Raw genomic sequence first — 18,284 nt, forward strand, 5'->3', positions numbered from 1 at the left:
CCCAGCTGCTACAAAGGTGGTACGGAAAGTTGCTGAAGGGACAATGAGGACTCACAGTGATTGATGTACCTTCTTTGTAAAAAGGAACTTAATGTGGAGCAGCAAACAACCTCCAAAGCCCGTTACAGAAACATCTTGTTACACCCAAACTGTATCTACAATTCTCCTACGGCTGAAGGCAACAACAAGTGGCATCCAGGTACTTAGCTGCTTGGGTTCCTCCTCCTGCCTCTCCAGGGGCAAGTTAACTTTGGGTTTAAAAGAAAAAAATAATAACCTGACTTTGCCATAACTAACACCGGTTTATTTAGAAATTTGCTAATGAAATGCAAAGTGGAAATGGTGGTTAACAGTAGTCTGCTCATTTTTCATTTTCAAGGAAAAAAGGAACAGTATTATTTCAAGCGTTCAAACCACTGTATGTTAGTACTGGCTAGTCAGCTGTACGAGCAGATGTACCTTATTGTATATTCCTGTACACTAATGCATACCAGTAAGAAAACTAAATCTGGGTACAGATGTAGTTATGTTTTTGGAAAAAAAGTTATTTTATGGTATTTATGTTATTTAATCCTGTGTGTCTTTAAACAGATGTACATTACCTGATGAAGTGCTCCTGCTGGTAGGATAATAGCATCACCAAGAAACTGAATAACCGTACAGGTTTTTACTCCGTATTCTTCAAGAAGTCTTTGGCGAAGCTTTTTGTTCACATACCAACTCTGATCACGTATTGGATCATGCTCCGGTAAAACTTCTAAGCCTTGTTCTTTTGCTATCTGTAAGTACAGAAAAGACTCCGGGTCACTTTCAAAAGGAGCTGAACCTTTTGCTGAGGAGTTTTAAGTACACCTAACAAAGCAACAGTACTGTGTTCCCAATACCCAAATGAGAATTTTAGTTAGGGATTCAAAAGGACCTCAAAGGAACTGAAGACATCTGCAGAATTCCCACTCCAAAACACGGAGCTTTAAAGAACTCGGCACTATAATCTATTAATAAGCAACATGCTCTCTGCGTGACTTTGTTCATAAAGAAAATAAAATCTGACCTCAAGAGTTTCTATGCTGCCAATTCCTCAAACTTAGAACCGTCAGTTCTGACACAGGCACACAACACTGCGACCTCAGTTCAGGAAAAAAGCAGCAAAGCTAAGGGTCATATGGTCCTGGGCAACCTGCTCGAGCACAGGGCTGGACAGAAGGACCTCCCCTTCCAATCTCAACCACTCCATGACAAGAAGTTGTTTTCCTACCATCCCATCAAGGAATTTGGAAAAAATGACGGGATGTTTAAAAAAAAAACCTTCCTGATAGTGGTAGGCTTAAGTGCAACAACCATTTCTCATCAAGTTAACCACAAGGGAACAAACGTTACCCTTAATCAATTGCTAATTAAGGAATCATAGTGACTAAAGATAAAAAACACATATCCAATCCATCTGTCATGAATTAGGAGACAATTCTCCCATTAAAACCAGATTTTTATTCATATTGGTATTAAATATACTTAATTATGTGATGCAGAGCTTGAAACTGTTCTTGCGTATTATCACCTTTCTTCTGTACTACCAAGGTACTGAGATTCTATCTCTTATCAGCAAAGTGGTCCCGAGGTCTAGTCACCAATTCACCTCCAATTCAGTATTTAAAACATACCACCGCACTACAAATACAAGGCGGTACACCATTTTGGATACCATGGCAAGCTGTGGCAGCAAACAACAAACTTTATTACATAGTGCCTTAAGCGCTTCTGTTTTAAACCTGCTGCTCAGAGAGTTTCACAACTTGCTTTAATTGCTCTGCAAGCAGGAAGGCTGAATACTATTCAATGTCCACCCATTCCCTTGCATTCGTGATTTTGTTCACAACTCTCTCTTCCAAACTGAAGCCAGCATCTACTTTGTGAGCATCCACTTTTTGAATGAAGAGAAAAGCCTAGCTGTATAATTCACAGCCTCCTGGAATTAGCTGTATTTTGTCTACTAGTGCTCATTTTTCCCCACAGTTCAGCTTGCCAAAGAGCAAATGTTCAAACCACCAGAGGACAGCTGTCCTGGGACTGAAACACTGCTTTATTGTCCCAGAGAATCTTTAAAGCTCTATTTCTTAGGCTCTTCCTGCTTGCAGTAGACCTTGGCCTCCAGCCTGTTTATGGACCCCTTTGGCTTAGCCCGTTAAAACTCATCTGACTTTTTTCCCCACAGTAGAAGACAGTGAAGACTTCTTTTCCTCGAGCGACCACTTCAGTGATATTTTGGTAATTCTATGTCATCCTTCAAGACCGCCTTCTAGAACATGAAAGCACACTGCAGACAGGGCACCGAAAACCGCTTCCAAGATGGTATCTCTAAATTTAATGCCATTGATGACTATCACTGGCCCAGTGGTGGATATTCATCCTACATAGTATGTTAACGACCTGAAAGGTTCTGATGTGGCTCTAACTTGTTCATCACATGCTACTGAAGGAAGACCTGCACCGTAGCTAACGCTGAAGGAGTTTGCTGCCCTTGGGTACGTTGTCCCTCACTGCTTTCGTCTTCAGTAAGAGGCGGGGCGTGTCCTTTAGAACTACATGACGTGACGCAGAGTCCCTAAGAAGATTGGTGGCTGCTGGGTTGCAAGGTTGGGTGTTTTTGCATGGGACAATTCACAAAAATGTCAGCATCTGATAAGGCAAGAATGGATCAGCAACAGAAAAACATTATCCTACAAATGCCAATACCAAAAAATAATTACCCTTTGTATTAGAGAAGGACAACGATACACCTCCATGCCCTCCTGAGCCTTCAGTTTGCAGGCTACCTGTAACTCTTAAGAGGTGACTACGAATCATGTTACGTATTTGTTGACTGATGTAGCAGGTCAATTATAATCTGTTTTACGTGCTATAAATGAAAGAATTTTGCTCCCGCCCCTTCGCTAAGCATAGGAGTGGGGTTCGTGGTTTTTGCCAGCCCCCTTTGATTTACCAGTTGCTTCAATTATATTTATAAAATATCTATTATAAATCTAACCTTCTGCAGAAACTCCCTTATCTTGTCAGCATCTTTGCCAGCATAAATGTGCCATAAAGCACCAGGCAATTCACTTGAATCTTTCAACCGCTTCCTTAAAAGGTCATCCAAATCTTCCTCTTCAAACTTCTTCAAAACTCCTAAGATTCAATAAAAAATATTTTTTAAAAGCGAGACAGAGGAAAAACTGAAACTAAACACCTTCTTTTTGAATTTCTTGAGTGAGCCTGAGCAGACAAAAGTTTGCTGAATACAACAGAAGCCCCCAAGTGATCCTCTTTGTCGATATTTGTATTAAGTTACTAGAACATGAAACAACGGTTAATTTTTAAAACTTTTTTACACCTCTTGAATTTGATAGAACACATTCTCCTACCTGAAATAAACGAGCAGGGCTAGCACCAAAAAATTACAAGACGAAAAAGGTGTTTTCTCGCAGTCAGCAAAAGCAGTGTTTTGTGTGCCGTTCCGCAGCAGCTAGTCAGGGAGTTAGAGCTCTCCCAGTATGCTGAAGTTCTGCTGCTGCTAACTCGGTGCGTACGCAAGTGAAAAACAAAGCAAATAAAAGACAGCAAACCTTACTGCAGCTCTATCAGTCACACCCAAAATCTACATTTGCTGATTATGGAATGAGAAGACAAAAGAAGGGGAAAGAAACAAAGTGATTTAAAGACTGTTTCACATAAGCAATAAACCTCATAGAGAGGACTAACATACACCAATTTAAGCTCTCCAGTGCAGAAAAATTATGTTACAGTCCAAATTCAATAGAGCAAACACAGTGCATCCAGAGGGAGCAGAATAAACAGAGGGCTTGCCAAATACATCATCCTGACATAATTGTTAGAACTACCACAGCTTCCAGAGAAAATCCTTCATCCTGCCCTTTCATTAGCTCTGCCAGCCCCAGCACAGGAATGGTACATCAATTATCGGTAATGGCAAAAAAAGTGAAAAGAGTTTGAAATACCATTTCATAATTCATGAACTGCAGCGTGGTTTATGCAGAATTAATGTGCGTGCAAATCCTTAAGACAAAGAATCTCCCAGGTTTAAGCAAATTCTGATGGACATCTTTCACCCACTTCAGAAGTACAGTGTCAATTTTAGAAGTGGCAGATCCTTCAGCCCATCTACACCTCTTACCGTGAGCTTCCCTTTACCTGATTTGGAAAGCACTCCATTTCCTTTCGCTATGCCAACATAAACAAGGATGTTCACGACATCAGAAACTTCAATATGGAGATTTGTGGTTCCTATATCATGGTCTTTAGTAGCAGCCACACCTGTTACAAGATAAAATTAACATTTGTTGTATTGCATATTCACCGTCAAAGAGAAACGTGCAACAGCTGAGAAGAAATTTCTGAATGTACACCAAGCACCACAAAAAAACATTTTATGTACAGATAGGTTTTAATGTAAAAACACTGGGACACACAAACTACAAAGGTGCTTTTGTTACACTTGCAAAACAAGAAAATGTTACTTTTTAACAAAGATCTTGAGATAACTGTTAGCCCAGGTAACTGTCCCTAGGTAGCAGTTGTGTCAGAACAAAACACATTTCAGCAGAATAATCAAAGACATTTCCTGACCACTACATTCCTTCCCAACTTTTCAACCTTCTGGGTTGTTCAAGGCAGAATCTAAGTACAATGAATACACAAGGTTATCAAATCATATGTGTCACTTTTATGCCTGGCTGTAAGCCAAGTTCTTAACCAAAAGAAATCCCCAAGCACAGAGGAAAATTAATTTTAGTTTTAAGAGGTGAAAATGTACGTGCTTAAGTCAAAAGGACATTTCTGAACACTAAGCCTTGCAGCAGTATTACATAAAAGTGTCATTAGTGATTCAGTTCCTCAGACCCATGCCTGGATCACTAGCTTTAGTAGATTTACTTCAAAGGACATCTGGAGAACTTTTTTAATCAAAGCCATCATGACACAAATTACAAGTAATTTCTCATCCTATTACAACAATTTGTAAAACAGAATTGAATAAATTTGTTTGCAAGAGAAGGAAAAAGTTGGAAAAAGTCTGAGGGAAACAACCTTTTCTAAACAAGTTTTTGAGCATACAGTTTACAATAAAAATACAAATTAAGAGAAAAATGCTGAGATTTATTTATGACCAGAATTATGAACACAATACTACTTCCTGAAGTATTTTGTCATATGGCATTAAAGATGGGATCTCTCTTTGTGTAAAAGTAGCTAACCACGTATATGTTTCCAAAGACCGTAACAGCGAAAGAAATGATAGAAACGCAGAAGCAAATAAACTCTCATGCCTGAGGCGCACGCACTGTTAATATGCAAGTCAGTAAAATATTTCTCCTACATTCAGTGAACAATTAACCTCTAACAAGCTCAGCTTTCTATCAAGCATTATACCCTGTGATATTCCATACTTGTAAGGGAAGAGGGAATTGCTACATTTCTAGGGCACACTCACCATATGCACTGCACAGTCTGGGTCCCAAATCTGGACGGACAAAAAATCCTGGCAGATGAGAAGCCAAGTTTAGTTTTCCTTCTGGACTACAATATTCAGGCAAGGGTAAACTTTTTAATAAGTCCTCATATCTGGAGGAGAAAAGAAAGAAGAATGTAACTGAATTTGTGTCATTACCCAGAGGGGAAAAAAACCAACCTCAAACCCAACATAGAGATTGGCTTAAGAATATCTAATATTAAACTCAAATACCTTGCTGGCATCATAGCCTTGAAATCTTCACCAGAAGGCCAATCTTTCAGCTTTAGTAGAGCTGTTTCCCCATTTTTTATTTTCTGCCGTTCTGCAAGTAACACAGAAATTACTAAAAACTAACGCACTGTAGGTATTTTAGTTTATTCAACTAAAACATGTAACTGAACTCTTAACCTGTTCATCCATAGAACAGGAGATAATTAATTTCAAGACTCAAGAAGGAAACAAAACAAACTCAACCAGTTGAGGAACAATGGCATTTGTTTGGTTTCTTAGTCAGACCGAACTAGTATATTAGTGTATCTTTAATTCTGCAAAGGTACAAAATGCAAGTTTCCATCATATTCTCTGGAAACAGATTACTTAGAGCTTTCTTTTTAAAGTTTCTTCAAAGCCTCAAGATCCATAAAGAGTATTTTTAACTGCATTTGCCAACACTGACCACGTTCAGAATCAATGGAATAATATATATGAAGTTACGTACTTGAAACATCTTCAAAACCATCCCAGAATTCCTTGACATTGGTGTTTGAAATAATACTGTCTTTGCAATTCAAGATATCAGCTTGCTGGTTTCCAAAATCTAGACTAATTGACTCAGCTTTCCACAGACTGAAGTTCATTTTCTTATGCATACCGGACACTAAAACAGGCTGTAAAAAAATAAAATTAAAAAAATATTTATCCTTTTCATAGAATCATGCAATTGTTTAGGTTGGAAAAGACCTTTAAGATGACTGAGTCCAACCATTAATAGCACTGCCAAGTCCACCACTAAACCACGTCCCTAAGCGCTACATCTACATGTCTTTTAAACACCTCCAGGGATGGTGACTCCACCACGTCCCTGGGCAGCCTGTTCCAGTGCTTGACAACACTTTCAGTGAACAAATTTTTCCTAATATCCAATGTAAACCTCCCCTGGTACAACTCGAGGCCACCTCCTCTTGTCCTATTGCTTGTTACTTGGGAGAAGAGACCAACACCCACCTGGCTACAACCTCCTTGCAGGTAGTTGTAGGGAGTGATCAGGTCTCCCCTCGGCCTCCTTTCCTCCAGGGTAAACAACCCCAGCTCCCTCAGCCGTTCCTCATCAGACCTGCGCTCCAGACCCTTCACCAGCTTTGCTGCCCTTCTTTCCCACCCAACCTGGTGTCATCTGCAAATTTCCTGAGGGTGCACTCGATCCCATCATCCAGATCATTACTAAAGATATTAACAGAACTGGCTGCAGTACCGAGCCCTGGGAAGCGGATTTAACTCCACTCACCACAACTCTTTGGGCCTGGCTGAAGAATAAACACCTCCTTCAACTGAACCGGAGTACAAATGGATCCAAAACACACACTGAAGATGTTGGCCCTACTGAGCTGTTAACACTTCCTCCAACAGCGACCATACCCAAGATGTCATACACACATCTTTTTGAAATGTCAATCCCCGTAATTTTTTAGTAGCAGTTAACTGAAGTTTAAACTACACAAGGCTCGTACGTGGGCTATACCTGACAAGCTTTTGCCCACTGCTAACGATACATTTTCAAACATGCAGTTAGGCAAATTTGTCCTTTAACACAACTCCCCCAGTGTTCACACTGAGGTGGTCACTTCATGGACAGAACAGCTCACTACCTACCCTTCCTTGTTTCCAGCACTCTTTGAAGAGCTTCCAGTTGTTGTTGTTTTTATGGTCTCTGAGCCACAAAACATGCTTATCACAGATCCACGAATACTGAATATCACTGTACAGTTTACTGCAGTCATCCTGAATACATTTTCTATCATCCTTTGGCTCATCTTTTATTTCAGATTTTACATTTATCTTTGGTGCTCTATTTGGTGGAATCTTGTTTTCTACTACTGAAGCAATTATGTCATCAAGAATGTTTGGCATAGTCCTTCCACTCTTGCCGCTCTATTAGAAAACAAACAAATGTATGCTTAAACAATGTAAAAGCAAATAAAGTCCATCCAATTCCTTTTGCACTAGAATGACAACATTTCATTAACAATTCGAAGCGTGCAGTTATCTGGTTCCTTTGTAGGAAACTACATGCATTCTTACATGGAAGAAATTAGAAATATATAGTTATTACCAAACTCAACATATTGGAGTCTTCCTTTACTTTGTCAAGTTAAGGCTTTATCTAACTCCATGGACATTTTCCTCACAGTATGTATCAATTATCACTATAATAAAATGTTAATGCAAATGCGTATGTGTGTGTAATAAAATTTTAATTATAAATGAATATTTAAAACAATACAGCTATCAGACTGCTCTAACTACAATGTACCAAAACAAATGACAGAGATTTTCAAATCCTGATATAAAAACCATGCATCTTGTAAACACTTACTGCTGTTCCTGTGGAGTAAACTGGAGCAAAAGCAATACCAGCATCTGTAGAACCTAGACGCAGTTTGCCTGCTGTTGTAGTTAATAAATCTCGTAAGGTTGAGCCCTGCTCGTTGTTCTGGGATGCAGGGGGGGAGCTTTTACAGTTTGGCGATTCCAAACTATCCTGGTCTTTCTCTTCCTTTGCATGTTTTCCAGGAGGACATTCTTTGTTCTCTAAAACAAAAATAATCGTTGGAAGTTTACAGTGTTGTATCGCAATACAGACATAGGAACAGCACCAGTATCCTGCATTTTATAGTGGCAGTAGTAATACACTGTAGCACTAGCACTTTATTCACCTGAAAACACACCAGAGGATGAACTAGATCCTTCAAAATGCAGTCAAACAGTGTGACCATGAAAAGGCCTTCCTCAGCACCTCAGACATGCAGCTGAGTGAGTACCTGTCACAAATGAGAGATGCTATAGCTGGAAACACTGCCACATTATACATGCGTTCCACTAGTGGCTCTTCTGGTAACAGACTGATGCCACCAGGAGAAGGCATTGCTGTTTCAAGATTAAAATTAAGGGGGAAAAGAACATCTTTTCTTTTTGTCGCACAGAAAACTGTGCGAATTTTTCCTAATTAATTCAATTGTGTATCACTGGTGCTCTCAATGGCATGGACATGGTATGACAATTTCAAACACATACCTTTCTTTTCTTCTCTGGCCTTCTGCTCTGCAAGGTCAGCTAACCAATGCAGCGGTGACTGGGATTCAGGTGGCGTTAACTTGCTGTCTGTGCTTACATCACTCCTTGGACTTGTATTACCATTTGTCTCGGACTTTTGAGGAGTATTCTGCTGTTGAGACTCAGGCATGCACAGAGAAATCTTATTACTGTGGTTAAGGACATTCTGCAAAACCTGCAAAGAACAAATTTATTTTTAACTATATAACTTTGCTTTAATGTATTTCAAAGACAAGGCTAGCACTGAACCATCGTACATGCAAATTAAAATGCAACTACTACTATTCAAATAGAAAAATCCACAACAATCAGAACACCTGAACAAACTGCCAGGTACATACATGTTTTAGACTCACCTGGGACACACCATTCATTGCAGGGAGCTTGCCAGTTTGCGTGCTCTGCTTGCTGGAGCACTGACAATGGGATTTCATTTCAAATTTTTCTCTAATATTGTGCATAGCATCTAAAAGATCTGTCAAAACTAGAAGACAAGTAAGAAGAAAACCATCAGGAGCTCTCAAATCATTTTATGGCCCTCTTTACAATACACACACTATGATGCTAAAATGCTATCTCCAAACCTTTTTAAAATTGAAACTATTAAGAATGCTAAATATAACACTCAAAAATACTACAAAAACTATCCAGTTTACCTGAAAGCTCGTGCAGAAAGACACAATGTCTTTAATTAAATAATTGCACACTACTCTTCTGAATAACCTTCAATCTGCATTCCAATTGTATGGCACACACCAAGCAAGCCAGTCATTTGTTATTTGCTCCTCATTGTTCAACGGGTGCATCAGTGCTTCGTTTAATGAAACTGTCAAACTACAGGCTGAAGTGAGCCACGTCTTGACAAAAAAAATGAGTATGTGATCATGTAATTTAAGGCTGTTTGGTAATGGGTAAGCACAGAAGAACAAAACTAAGGTTACGCAGGCAGCCTTCACTGTGCTATTTCCAGATGAGTGGTTCACTTCACAATTTAAAATTAAAACCAGTTTCAGATTAGAACCTGTTCTGGGGAACGTCACAATTTGAATTTATTATGGAATCTAACCAACCTTCATTTCTACCTGAACTAACATGCAACAATCCATAAAATAATAACCGAGTCTGTATTTCCAGCTCAAAATAACTTAGGAATTTACTCAATGCATTTAAGGGCACATTTGAGTTTTCTATTCTCTGCTTTGCATCAATGCTGCCAGAGATCACAAGCAAAGCTGCGCTACCAACAACCACCACACCTAACCGCAGTTCTTCATAAAACTTACTTGACTGTAAGAATTACGAATTTAGCTGGGTTCAGGATTACTGCTTAGTTTTTCATTTATCACAAGCTCTTTCACTACGTTTTGCTTTAAGATGCTCCATCAGATGTCCAACCAAACCCACACATGAATCTTTTTTCAGTGGGTGGGGTTGGGACAGAAAATAGTGAAAAACAAACCCCCCAAAAATCTATTGTCACATAATGCTCCTCGGCAGTACTATTCTAAGATTTTACTGGCTAAGGTCAGATTTTTAAAGTACATTCTGGCTGGTTTATTCTGCTCTGGAAAGTTACAAAACAGTCACAACACCCTGAATTTCTTCACTACCTGTCCCCAAAACCCCTTCAAACATCTGTCAGCATACTCCTCTTTCTCTCTTCATCAGCTGTGCCCCTTGCTGTTAACTGCCCAGAAACCCTTGCCTTCCTGCGACGGTTTGACACAATTCGCAGGTTTTTAAATGAAAATGAGAAGTTGAAAGAACGAACTCTGTCCTCTCTTCACAGAAAGACTGGGATAAAAAACACATCCTGCTTGTTCGTAGGTGGTCTTACCAGAGCCTGGAATAATCTGTGTTGGCATCAGGTGTTTGTGATCATGAGGCTGTCCCTTCACACACTTCATCCAAGCATATAACTCCTTATCTGCAAAATGACATTCCCAAGTGGTTTACTTTTCTTACACTGGTACACAGACAGAGCTAACTAACATTTTTCAGATTTGTTTTAGTTAGAAATGGTTTTCTACACATACTGTAAGTCTTCTGTTCTTGGTATCCTGCATTACAAAGATTTGCATACAACAGCTGCTTTTCACAATAAGGAAAAAACCAAAGAGTTTTTACAATATTGAAATCTGAAATAGCTGCATCAGTAACGTAGACCCTTGTCAACAACCTCAAAGTTTCAAAGTATATTCCTTTTATTACACTTAGAGAGCTGCCAGTTTAGCACAAGTGGAAATCCTGTACAGTTGCTACTGAGGCAGTGAGACCCCCTCGATGAATTCTAACACAGAAGAGACATACGATTAGGCTGCGATTGTACCGCTAATTTAATTTGACACAATCCACGCCCCAAATGAAAGTGGCTGTCTTCAGAGAGGGCCAAACAAGCCCAAAAGATGAACTTTTAACCAAATCAGTTCTCTGGTTTGGCCTGCCATGCAGCTGCACCGATGTTACTGGCGGCACAAGAGGAGATGGAAGTTGCCTCATGGATTTATGTCAGATTAAAACAATCATGAAACCACAAGTCTGTATGTACTGGTTGAAAATTGTTTGTGGCAGCATAGAGGGCCTAACTGGTAGGAGAGAGAGGCTTTCCATAAAGTTTCAGGAGGATTGTCCCTGCCAGAAAAATATGCTGTGTAAAGACAAGACAGAGGAAGAATGAGAGCAAAAAATGTCTGGCCAAGCAACTGGTCACCAATCTGCTATGTGATTTTGGGACAGAAATAAGAATGCAGTTTCTCTCTCAACCCCCAGTCTTGGATCCTCATCCACTGAACTGCTAGTTTTAAGGGACTCTTCAAACCTTTTTACTAGTTCGCTCAGCTCTAGCAATATAAACTAAAGAATACACTGAAGGAAGCATTTAGCACATTTAAAGCATTATTTTCTTGCACTGTAATCGATACACAACATACCAAATGTTCCTTTCAGATAAGTACTAGATTTGTTAGTGCTTTTGTAGTTTTTCTAACTCCTAAGACACTGACATATCTAACTGGACACAAACGTAAATCAAAACAAAAAACAACATAGCATATATCTACTTCACGTATTTTATCACTGAAATGCCGTAACATGGCAATCCACTTGATGGTGCCATGAACTCTCTGAAGGTAACAATGGAGGCACGTTCATTCATTCATGTAGTAATGAGAGAAGTCATTGATATGGAATATTTAAACCTCTAACATTCCTGCTGAACCGGGGGAAAACAAGGGATTCTCCATTACATATAGCAACTGTAGAAACAACTACTGGTTCCAAGAAAAAAGGTGTAATATTAAGTGCTATTACACAGAGATGGGTGGGTGGTTCTGAACTTTGTAAGACAGTGCCAAAGGAGAGAGGTAATTCACACAAACCCTACAGCATCATTAGAAATAAAGCCGCAGAGAGGGAAGCTATCATACTTCTGCTGTTCCATGTGATGTTGTGATGAACAGTAAGGAGAAAGTCTTCCCTGTTAGAAGAGTGAAAAGAAGCCTGCTTCTGTATACTGTTTTTTTAAGCTTTGAAGACATTTTACTAAAATTTTCCTGGCTAGTTAACATGCACACTATAAAAAGCCTCTGACTGCATGTTCCCACTAGGGTAAATAAGGTTCGGCGTACATCCCAAGCCACGTCAGATGGATGCACACACATGCGCAGACACAGACTTAAGCCAGTTAAGAGCTGCTGAAGCAGCTTCCAGCATTAAAGCATTAATGACTGTTCTCAGTGTTGGAAAACACCGATGTTAAGATCCCTAGAAACTTCAGGCTTTGCTGGAAGTCTCTGGGAACATCCTATAACCACAATGTAGGAGGCCTCTCACTGCAAGCCAAGGACAAAGTGGATGAGTCTCTCCGTTTATCAAAGATTTGCCATCTAACAGTTAAACTTTATTTTACTAACATTTCACATCTGTGACATTATGCTACTATGACAAACATGGAAACGCTTTTCAAAACAGCATTATACTTGAATCAGTTCCTGGCACAGCGTTTGACCGCAGGACTGTGCCATGGCACAATGCCTGCCACCCAGGGGAAGGCAGTCCTTTCCAACCAGCAGCCTGAGCACCAATGTCGCAGCTGAGGGCTGAACGACCAGATCAATCTTCCAAGCCGTTCCTCCTTTCACTTGCAACCAGGCTGGGTCACTCAGAAATCAAAGGTTTGCAAGTCAGTCCTGTTATATAGAGAGACTAAACTAGACGTTTCCACCAAACACAGGAATTGGATTAAACTGAGTATGCGTGTAGGCTACTGGATTGTGAAACCTCCATTAACGCTCATTTCAAATACTACGTCAAGTATTTTTCTCCATCTCACTTTATAATAAAAAAGTAGGCTGTTAAGTCAGTATGACAAACCACGTACTTCCAAAGGAGGACTGCAGAAGGCACTCAAATCAAGGCAAGGCTTAATGGCACCGAGTTACACCAAAAAGCAGGGAAGTGTAATGCAGTGCCAGCCTCACAGCTGAAGAACGAGATAAAACCTTGAGGGGCAAGGCACAAGCAATCCAAGACAACCCACACAAAAAGTCTGAAAAGCAGACAAAGACCTAAAATAGCCCCCCTAGCAGTTGCTTTCTGAATGACTGATTCTACCCATCTACTGACAAAAAAGGAGGCAAAAAAGATCTAAGAGAAACCAAAACACACAAGCAGTAATTTAGCACTTTACAGGAAGGCAGTTACGCTAGTGGATCAGCAGCTCTACAACAAATGAGAATAAACAGCCTATACAGTAACTCTAGTTCATAAAGAACTAACCTCTAGAACTTTTTCTTTCCTTTGCCTTGTAACAATCTAGGCAGACCACAAATCCACATTTTTGGCAGACCCAATGAATGTTAAATAATGTGGCTTCGCATGCATCACACATCTCACGGACTCCTCTCACTGCTCTCTTCCATGCAATTTTGGCTGAAATACAAAATAAGCAGAATAAAAGGACTGAAATTTAAATGCAAAGCACAGAATGAACAGTCTTTATAGATGAAGCATTCGTCATTTTCCTCTCAGACGGAACTGGGTGTGGGGGGGAGGAAAGTGATCCTGTATAAACAGACCATCAACGTCTACCCCCTTAGCTGCATTACACAGCATCCCCATCGATGCTACTATCAATACACTATGAAGAAATTAAACCATCCAAAAACCACAGATTAAAGTAATACAGAAAGAATATTCCTGCTCAACATCAGTGGGTTGCGAGTACAAAGAAGAACTTCTTTAACATATGCTTTTAAGCCCGTGCAATGAAGAGAGCTGGGTTTTTCACCCGACTGCCTATGGGACATGTTTCATCTCAAGGGCAGCCAAACTGGTGAGTCGGATGGTTCAAGCTGGCAGGTGGGGAGGGAGGTGCCTGTCCTGGAGACCTGAGTGGTACTTCTGCTTTCTGCCCCACCTCCTCCTCATACTGCCTGGAGTTAGTGGAGCCACCAGCCTGTTTCCAGCCTGTGTCCATCTGCCATGAGACAGAAGGACAAACCGGCTTTGGTGGGGAGGAGGCAACTGTGTTAGCACATGCTTCGCGTGGCCCACGCTGTCACATTATTCTCCTTTGTTTTGGGAAGGAGACACGTCAGAAACACAACGTCTGTTGGCAGGAGTCGGTACCTGGCTCGCTGCGGGCCTTGGCTTGGAGCTGGCCGCTCTGGCTGGAGAGCTGGAGGCCAAGCTGGGAACTGAGGCTGCTCCAATCCCAACAGCAGCCTGGCCCTGGCCCAGCACAGCCACCAGCGCAGGGAAGGGGAATGGGCTGGCTTACCGAGGAAGGTCACTGCCCCTTCCCGACATGCCCTCTTACAAAATAGCCTAGTAAATCCAATGCCACAGTCCAGTGAAATGAGCTGCTTGCAAGGAAGCAAGGGATCATGATGAACGCAAGCATTTGACTAAAACTGCAGAACGTTTGAGAACATTTGAGATTCCCTTACCGTCTTTCTTCACCCAGGACATGGCTGTTTTCTCAGATGTCACTAGCTGACAAAATTTATCACCTATGATATCTAGAATGTATTTAGAAGTTTCTAGGTCCAGTTCGTCATCTTCATAGTTTTCATGCGTCCATAAACTCAGTGCTTCATCATCATATTGATCAGGAGAGGAGAAACCATCTATCCTAACCACTCCATTCTTACTAAAAGATAATCTAAAAATGAAAACAGATAGATTAACTCCATATATCATTTTATGCTGTGACTTACAGTTTACTTGCTAATTTACCTTACTGCTTATGTCTTACAAGAAGTTAGTTTTCTTTACCTTCTTTAGTATCCTGCCATATTTTTTTAATTTTAAAATAAATCCTGCTGCCAAAAATGGTTTTAAAACAGTGAGGAAGCATGAAAACTAAACTAACTTCTCAGGTACTTTTTGCATTCAGTTTACTCATCATTCTCTCTCTGTAACATTTAGTACTGCTTTAAAATTGCAGACAAGAAAATTCTCTTATTTTTCTTTTTTTTTTTTTTTTTTTACCCAAAGTTTGGTTCCACCTATACTTCAGCTTTAATTTTTGGAGTGACTGCAATCACTCTAATATTTTATAGATATTTCTATCCCATTGCTCTCATGCTCAAAAAACGGAGTTTGAACACTGTATTTAAATCTTTCTAGGCAGAACAAATCACTAAATACAAGATAACATTTTTGTATCCACTAATTTCTGACCTTCAAAATAACTAAAGGCTTTCCTGTTACCCTACCTGCCTATATTCCACTAACCCTGCCTATATTTAGCTTATTTTTAAGTAGTAACATTAATTATTCCATCTTGCATAATACAGGATAATTCATTATACAAATGCAATTATTACAATAGCTAAGGAATTTTACAGCAACACCACCAGTAAAACAGTCCTGAATTCAGAACTAGGTACCAAAAATGATGTTTAGATACGTATTTCATGAACAAGACGACACGATAAATTTTCAGTTACAGTCATGACTTCTAGCAATAGCGCAAACTTCATTTACTATCTAAAAACAATGAAAATAGTTAAAGTGCTGTAAAATTTACCCCAATATTTTCAAAGCATTCAAATTTTTAAGCCCCGTAACTGGGTTTTAAAATGTTGGCAGAAAATTATCACTGATGTTCTCTCCTTTATACAGTAGAAAAACCCCCAAAACTCTGACACTGCCACATTAGGAAGCTAATTTTCTTATGCAGAAGGTATTCCGAGTCCAACCTTGAAACTATTCCTGTAGGACTACCAAGTCTGGTAACTAAAGCTTCATTATAAAAAAATTAAACCCAAGCTAGGGAACAATTTCCTGTCCAAAACGAGTTGGATATATACTGACAACACAGCCCACACACAAATTAAAGCCGTTCTGTTCCGACCCGATAGCTGTGCTGCCTGCACCACGTATGCTATGCTGCATCCTGGGAAATTTTCTTCCCGACTTGTGAGTTTTCCTTGATTGACAATGAATTGTGAAAAAGGAGGTCACAACTCCTTTGTCCTTAGAAAACTCTGAGAAAACTTTGAGCAGCATTCCCACCGTATACTGGCATAAGAACAATTACGAGTAAGTGCAACTCCGTGGTTGTACAACTTGTCTAGAATAACTGAAGCTTGTCTTTTGAAAATCCCACTTCAAATGTCAGACACCTGTGTAATGGTGATGTGCTGTATTTTCTGCTTGCCTAATGTACACTGGGCAGCTGTTCTGATGTCTTTGCTATAAAGCTTTAAACAGCAATGAAGTCAATCCACAAAAGAAGAAATACAAATGTAAATACTGTTGAATTAGACGGTGTCTTTTATCAGGCAGACTGAGCCAGAAAAATCAGACAAGATTTCAAGCATCAAAGTCCTTTGTCAGTATTATTTTTAAAAGTTAAAACACCACATTTTTATCAGGAAGACAGCTGTACTTACCTCCGAAAGTAGTAAAATCTACAAAATACTGGTGAGTGAGTTGGTTCTTCTCCTTTCTTACTTCTTATTAATCTACATTCTCTGCATTTTTGCAAATTTGGTCCTATTTCAGAGCAAGAATCATCCTGCAAAAAGGACTCTCCTGTTTGCTTCAGCTTCTTTACTTTGCGCCAATCTTTTAACACTGAGCGAGGGATACCAGCTGCAAAAGTAAGGAGAGTTTCAGATGAGGTACTGGCAGCCCCTATTCACAGAACTCAGTCAGATCAGACAGCGCTCAATGTTTTTGAAAGTACATTTGTTACCTGCATAACATATTTCATTATTAATGCCGTTTGTCTGCCTGTCAGCACCAAAATTTAAAAAGCATAGCTACCAATTAGACTTATACAGGCAGGAGAGCTACCAGGAACACCCAGAACACTATATTTTCTCTTATATTAGGTGTATCATTCACCAAACATTCCACTAAATCTTCAGAATCTCATTCTTGCAAAACAAGCAAAGAAATACAATACCTCAATAAAGAAAGGTATGAATTCTGTTTCAAGTGAAGATGTACGCAAAAAAGGCAATTTAATGAATGAGAGCAGAGGTTAAAAACGAAAAATCCTACTTCTTCAAAATTTATTTTTGCTGAGGGTTACAGATATGATTACAGACAAGCAGCTCTATTCACATGTAACTCATTTGAACTTAATGTAAAATATCTGGCATAAGGAAGAACAGAATCCATTTATTCTGTCCCGTTTGTTGGCTTTGCAAGGCTAAGCAGTACAATTCTATTTTCAATATGAAAGTCAGCAGATCTGACACCGAGTAACACGAGGAGCAAATCTACTGAGTAATATGTGCAATTTTCACATACACATTTTGAAACTGAACCCTGTTGTTATTTAACCAGGCTTTCATTTTAATGACTTTTAAAAGTGGCACCAGTTTTATCTGCAGATAGATAGATCTATCTGTCATTTCATCTACCATTACTCCTGAAAGTTCATGTCCTGTAAACAGGGATCTGATAGAGGACGATAGAGGTCAGGGTGCAAACTTTGGACTTGGTACCTGGGTTCAGATCTGTATTTTGCCAGAGATGACTTTTGATGCCTGTGCCTCAGTTCATGGCCTACAAAACACACTCCCAACTCATCTAAGGAGCATGATGGTAATTGGATTAAAACCTGAGAGTAGAAAAGGCCAAAGTACAGGTTTGCTAGTCCAAAACAATGTTTTCTGCCTTAGAACCAGAGATCCTGGGAGTCATCTGGGAGCTGCTAGATTTCAAGCTCTGTGGGCAGGAACTTGGAAGACCCCCAACACTCGCAGGACTGTAAAATGCCTTGCTTTGCAGGAGGGAGCCTTGCAGCCTGGAGCTCTGAGTGCTCTGGCTAGCACGCAGGCTCCTGGGGCTTTCCGAAACGGCATCGGGACAACGCAGTTTTCAACCCTGGCAGTATCCAGATACCACCCACGTTGTGAAACTGCCACTGAGCCCCAGATCCTGAAGCACAGTTATCTTCAGCCACCTACAGGGAGCCCAGGCAGCTGTC

The 18,284-nt window shown here is 40.0% G+C and overlaps 1 protein-coding gene across 12 annotated transcripts in view; it reads right to left on the reverse strand.

Moving 5' to 3' along the window:
• The window catches only part of JMJD1C (jumonji domain containing 1C), a 168,619-nt gene that overhangs the window by 5,989 nt on the left and 144,346 nt on the right, over window positions 1-18,284 (reverse strand). For all 12 annotated transcript variants that reach the window (XM_075758833.1, XM_075758829.1, XM_075758830.1 and 9 more), the window contains 14 exons: window positions 16,735-16,936; window positions 14,782-14,996; window positions 13,610-13,762; window positions 10,671-10,760; window positions 9,190-9,317; window positions 8,795-9,008; window positions 8,097-8,311; window positions 7,373-7,651; window positions 6,222-6,390; window positions 5,735-5,825; window positions 5,483-5,613; window positions 4,186-4,308; window positions 3,023-3,162; window positions 603-779 (listed from right to left, as the gene is read on the reverse strand). In XM_075758833.1, the coding sequence (XP_075614948.1) occupies window positions 603-779; window positions 3,023-3,162; window positions 4,186-4,308; window positions 5,483-5,613; window positions 5,735-5,825; window positions 6,222-6,390; window positions 7,373-7,651; window positions 8,097-8,311; window positions 8,795-9,008; window positions 9,190-9,317; window positions 10,671-10,760; window positions 13,610-13,762; window positions 14,782-14,996; window positions 16,735-16,936 (2,327 nt within the window). The remainder of the gene's footprint in view (window positions 1-602; window positions 780-3,022; window positions 3,163-4,185; window positions 4,309-5,482; window positions 5,614-5,734; window positions 5,826-6,221; window positions 6,391-7,372; window positions 7,652-8,096; window positions 8,312-8,794; window positions 9,009-9,189; window positions 9,318-10,670; window positions 10,761-13,609; window positions 13,763-14,781; window positions 14,997-16,734; window positions 16,937-18,284) is intronic.

Source organism: Balearica regulorum, chromosome 7 (assembly GCF_011004875.1).
Source record: "Balearica regulorum gibbericeps isolate bBalReg1 chromosome 7, bBalReg1.pri, whole genome shotgun sequence".
NCBI classification, from domain to species: domain Eukaryota; kingdom Metazoa; phylum Chordata; class Aves; order Gruiformes; family Gruidae; genus Balearica; species Balearica regulorum.